The sequence below is a fragment of the Eupeodes corollae genome, chromosome 3 (genome assembly GCF_945859685.1).
Source record: "Eupeodes corollae chromosome 3, idEupCoro1.1, whole genome shotgun sequence".
Lineage (NCBI taxonomy): Eukaryota > Metazoa > Arthropoda > Insecta > Diptera > Syrphidae > Eupeodes > Eupeodes corollae.
Genome location: NC_079149.1, coordinates 70,123,735 through 70,129,216, shown reverse-complemented (window position 1 = coordinate 70,129,216; position 5,482 = coordinate 70,123,735). Strand labels below are relative to the sequence as shown.

General features: G+C 32.9%; 2 protein-coding genes across 2 annotated transcripts; one reads left to right on the top strand and one right to left on the bottom strand.

The window, feature by feature from the left end:
• The first annotated feature begins 1,393 nt into the window (after positions 1–1,393).
• Positions 1,394–2,833, top strand: LOC129951189 (putative nuclease HARBI1). The gene is made up of 2 exons (XM_056063225.1): positions 1,394–1,830; positions 1,908–2,833. The coding sequence occupies exons 1-2, from the start codon at positions 1,730–1,732 to the stop codon at positions 2,230–2,232; spliced, it is 426 nt and encodes a 141-aa protein (XP_055919200.1). The 5' UTR covers positions 1,394–1,729; the 3' UTR covers positions 2,233–2,833.
• A 68-nt stretch (positions 2,834–2,901) lies between these two features.
• On the bottom strand, positions 2,902–3,965 carry LOC129951190 (uncharacterized). The gene is made up of 2 exons (XM_056063226.1): positions 3,802–3,965; positions 2,902–3,744 (listed from the first exon to the last, which is right to left on the bottom strand). Exons 1-2 carry the CDS (start codon positions 3,834–3,836, stop codon positions 3,453–3,455), a joined length of 327 nt encoding a protein of 108 aa, XP_055919201.1. The 5' UTR covers positions 3,837–3,965; the 3' UTR covers positions 2,902–3,452.
• Between the last annotated feature and the right edge of the window lie 1,517 nt (positions 3,966–5,482).

Genomic DNA, 5,482 nt, shown 5'->3' with positions numbered 1-5,482 from the left:
CGCAGTGCTGAACAGAAGATGCTTCCACAATGTTTGGTCCCAACTGTAAAGCATGGAGGTAGTTCAGAAATGGTGTGGGGATGTTTTTCCTTCGATGGAGTAGGAGATCTAACACGAGTAATCGAAAGAATAGATAAAGAAGTCTATAAAAAGATATTGGAATACCACGTTTTGGTATCTGGACTCCGTTATTAACCCCATTGAGCTTTTATGGGAAAGATTGACAGAAATGTTCGGAATCACCACATAAAATCGGAATCTGCTCTTTGGGAAACTCTACAAAATTGCTGGAATAATGTTCCACAAGAAAAAATACAAAACTTTGTAAGAAGATTGCCCAGAATTGTAAAAAAAATTATTGATTTTAAAGGAGAGTTTTTTTGATGAAAACTCAATTCAGAGCTTTTATTGTTTTTTTAAATAAATAATTTATGTTTAGTACATCAAACAAAGCTGTAGCACTTTAACATCAAGTACCTGAAAATTAAGCTGTGATATAAATGTCTTTCGCGTCTAGTTTAATAATTTATTTTTTTTGCTTGTTTTATTTTATATTGTATTTGTTATTTATTTTAAATTTGTGTCAGTGCTGTCGGGTGGATGCAATACGGAGTTTTTAACAATTATAATGTGATTTAATACAAGTATTGAATAAAGAACAAAAAAATCCCCTGAAGAAGGAAGGAATTCTTACGAAACGTTGGGTAAAAGAATGGAATAAAGTTTTTTATTTATTCGCATTCCAAAAACAAAAAGACCAAAAGAGCCTAATAAAACATAATAAACAAAACTAGTTTATATTTTTCTATCATTTACAACTAGACACGCTCTTCACTTTTTGCACGTATTAACTTTTTTCCTAAAATCTTTTAGGGGTTAAAAGTCGATATTTCTCAAATTTCAAAGGTGGTCTCAAACTTTTGACCGGTAGTGTAAATGTCAATTCCTCCGCCATGTCACCGTTAGTTGAACCATTTAATATAAGAATATCAAAACATTGAAAAAGGTCTAATCATTTTTTTCCGTTTTTGTTCACTACATTGTCTTTCGAATGTCTCGTCAGTTTAAAGCGCTCATAAAATACCATCGTATCAATTTCCATCTGTTCTCCTCCTAGCCGTGCATTAATATTACCAATTACCGTTATATTATTGTTGCTTACAGTATTTAATAGGTTACTTAAACTACAAAAATCTTCATCCCAATTATTGCAATTTAAATATATTGAAAAAACATAATAAAATAATTGTCAATGGTAATAAAGCTACAGCTTGTATCAACAGATTTACTGCTTGAACAGAATGAGATGCAGCTGTAGCTAAGAAAATCGCTGTAGTATAAGCTGTCAATAAAAACGCTCACTATGTAGCAAAGGTAGAACATCAGCTGTCATTTTTGTTGACATTTATACATTTGTGTTTAGTTTTGTGACTATTTTAATTTTTGGGTAACTTAATTTTCAATCTTCAATTTTATAAAAAATGGACCAAAGCGATGAAATTGCATTTATTGCAATGATAATGCAAATGTGCTATTGCGGAATGAATCTTTTAAAGAAGAAAAAACGAAGGTAGTGGGTACGTGGTAGTTTGTACCAAGAAAGATCTACGAAAGGTTTCTTTGAAACAACTTTTCAGGTGGGGTAAAATGTTTAAATTATCATAAAATCTTTCAGTTTATTAAAAACAATGACGAAGAACTATTTTTCAAGGCCACTCGGCTAACCAGGATGCAATATGATTTGTTGTTGTCTCTTATAAATTCAAGCCTACAAAAAAAATCAATTAGAACTCCAATAAGTCCAGAGTGTAGGATGGTGGTAACATTATTGTAAGTCATATTTCAAAATCGAAAGTATTTATTAAATATCCACTCTATTCACCAAACTACTTGGCTTGGTCTTTCAGGATGGGAGCATCCACGGTTAGACAAATCATCATTGAAGTCTGTGAAGTATTTTGGGACGTACTATCTCCGGTTTATATGCCAAATTGCAACATGGGAGATTGGAAAGACATTAGCAATGAGTTCGACAGACGATGGCATATGCCCCACTGCGTCGGTAGCATCGATGGAAAGCACGTTGCTATAAAGCGTCCGCCAAACTCGGGTTCTAAATATTATAACTACAAGGGATTTTTTAGTATTGTGTTGCTTGCTGTTTGCGATGCTAACTACACCTTCACCGTAGTTGATGTAGGAGCTTATGGCAGCCAGAGCGACGATATTTAGCCATTCCGGATTTGGAAAGCAAGTGTTTCTCAACAAAATTAAATTGCCACCACCCGAAAAACTTCCCAACTCCAATAAAGTAGTGCCATACTTCTTTGTTGCTGATAGTGCGTCCCGCTTAGACAAAACCTGATGAGGCCCTACCCTGGAAATTTATTGGATTTACCACACGAGGTTTTCAATTTCAGGATCTCTAGAGCACGTCGAGTAATCGAAAATACCTTCGGTATATTAGTTGCACGGTGGAGGATTTTAAATAAAGCCATAGAATTTCACCCAGAGAAGGCAGATAAGGTTGTGCTAGCTTGCACTATAATTCATAACTTTATAAAAAAAAACGATAAAATATACAATTCAAAATCATACTGTCCTGAAGGATATTTAGATGCATACGACAGCGACTATGAACGAATCGATGGATTGTGGCGCAGAGAAACAAACGACTTATTATCTGTTCGAAGATTCGGGAGCAACAACAGGGCGGAAGGAGTATCTCAAGTTCGAGAAACAATCACAAAGTATTTTTTAAGAGAAGGCCAAGTACCTTTCCAACCAAAGTAATCTTTTAACAAACTTGTCCACAGCAAATTTTTGCAACAAAATAAACACAAACTATTTTCGTAACAAAATGTTTTTTTTTTTTATTTGCACTTGGCACCAGGTTTTTGATTCGCATCAGTCTTACATAAATTATTATTTAATTTTAACTACATATAAAGCACTTTAAGGTACATATGTATGTATGCGCTATATATTTGGTCCTTAGGATTCCACAGCCATATTAAGCGGAGCAAATATTTTTTTTTTTTAATTCTTAAACCTATCTTATTACAAAAAATTATAGTTTCGAGAACGAAAACACAAATCCCGAAACTAAGTTTTTTGTAATCCTTATTAATTACAAAAATCAGTTTTGAAAACGCTAATAATAATATGATGAATGTTTTTTTTTGTGTTTTAAGAAAAATAAAAATGTATTAGTAAGTTCATACATTTGTATTTTCCTTCTCAAAACTAGCGAACAATAACCATTCATTATATAATTATTAGCGTTTTCAAAACTGATTTTTCTAATTTTCGAAATTCACTCGTCGGGTAACATGTTTTCGATATCATTGAAGTATCTTAATACTTCAAGTTTTGCTTGATTTTTTAAATTTGTTTGAAAATTTTTAATTTTTTTTACTAACGACTGGCAGAACAATTCATCCTCATCAGGATCAGGTAAAACAGAAGCAGAGGGAGGAGCTGCAACCGTTATCACTTGGGAAGCCTCCCGAGGTTTTTCTAGGAAATCCTGAACCGATTTCATCGTAGCTAAAAATAATGACTCCATAGTCATTTTTTGCCTCTTTGCAGTTCCTCGATAGCGTGGTTGTTGAAACAGGTTCTTCGGAATTAAACAAATCCAATTCCGGTTCTTCAGGGCTCAATGGAGTGAAGGGTGCGGTTCCCTGTGAATCATTTATGTCTTCGATATTACAAAGGCTAGATGTAATATTACTTGTCGTACTGAAAATATAAGTAAAATTTAAAAAATGTATGTATAAACATAATAAATACACTTACGGTATTGGTTTCATATGTTCCCTGATAAACTCCATTTGGTATTTTGGTCACGAAATTTCCAGGATGATTCCGGCTCTTCAGCAGCTTGACCAGATTTTGGTTTTTTATGAAATTCCCTGGAGAAGCAATCTCTTAGGGCCTTCCACTTCTTTTTGCATACATCAACTAATAAATTGGTTTTATTAAATAATGCTTGCAAATAAACCATTTTAGCCAGTCAATAATTCTGAGAACTTACAAATTTTGCACTACTTATAAGGATGAGGAGAATGTAATATAAACACAATAATTCATCACCACGAAATAAAATAAATCTACTTTTTTCAGCAGGAGCAAAAACAAAGTTAAAAAACGAAGAATTTTGTGTTTATATTTTTATGCAAATTCATCCTGAGATCTAAAAAATATTAACTGGCTTAAATTATGTACTTCCTCGGTAATCCCAGTTCATCCGCAATGTTTTTCCAAACTGCCGCTTTCTTTTTTATATTCTTGTAGTTAGGATTGGTTAAATCCCATAAAATTGCATGGCATCGAACTATTTCAATTAGCTTTTCATTTATATCTGCCAGTTTTTTTTCTCTCAAATGCATTCAACGTTCTCAAAAAAAAAAAGTGAAGTCAAAGAATGAAATAGGGTTCCCCCATCTGACATCTCAAATGTAGCTTGCAGCGCTGCCAAAAGTTAAAGTTGAGTCAACTTGCGCTGCAGCTACAGCTACAGCTACAGCTTCTCATTGTGTCGATGCATACTATTTTTGTATCTTTTAACTTTGACAGTGCTACAGGCAACAGCTACATCTACACCAGTCTGTTCAAGCAGTTATACCCTAAAAGCACAGGTAATAGATATCCAGTATCCACCAATTGCCAGACCAAGAGTAGGTACTCGTATTGCTGGGATTCAAAATAATTTGAAATCTTCGAAAAACTTTTCAAGTTCCATAATTGTTTGGCATAAGATGTGTTTCACAGCGAAAAAAACTAATCGAATTTATTTATATTATTGAACAAAGGTGGAAACCCACTTCAATAAACGACAATAATTTTAAATTACTTACATACTTCTGACTTTAAATTTTGAATCTAGCAGACGTTTCTTTCTCATGCAGAATCTAAGTTTAAATTTCGTTGCATATTTCTTGGTGGTTTACTATTTACGTTGACATTACTCTTTGTTTTCCCCGCTTCCGTTGAATATCGATGCACTTTTTTGTAGATCGTAAAATCTCTAAATATCCAAAAATTTACTAGTAAAGAAGTTGCTTTTTCCCCAAGGAAAAGAAGCTTCACCAATGAATTTTCTACTGAATCCTCTTATAAATTTTACATTGGCTTGTAATTGGAAGTAAGTACCTACATACACCCATTCTCGATAAATATTTTGCTATTAAATCACTGGGCTTATGGAATCAGCGAATTCATTAGTTCATTTTCTTGGCTAAAAAAAGTGGTTCTTGTTATGTCATGATTTCTTCCCAGCAAATGAATGCATGAAAAACGTAAAGTTTTGTTCTGAAATTATTTAGGCAAAGAAGCAATAAAAATATCAATTTTTCATTGCTGCGTTTCTGGAGGTTGTTTTTTCAATAATAAAAAAGACCAGTACCAAAATTAATAAAATCATAAAACGTTTTGTTTTCTTTATTTTTTGGTTTATTTTTAGTTTTGTTTTAATAAA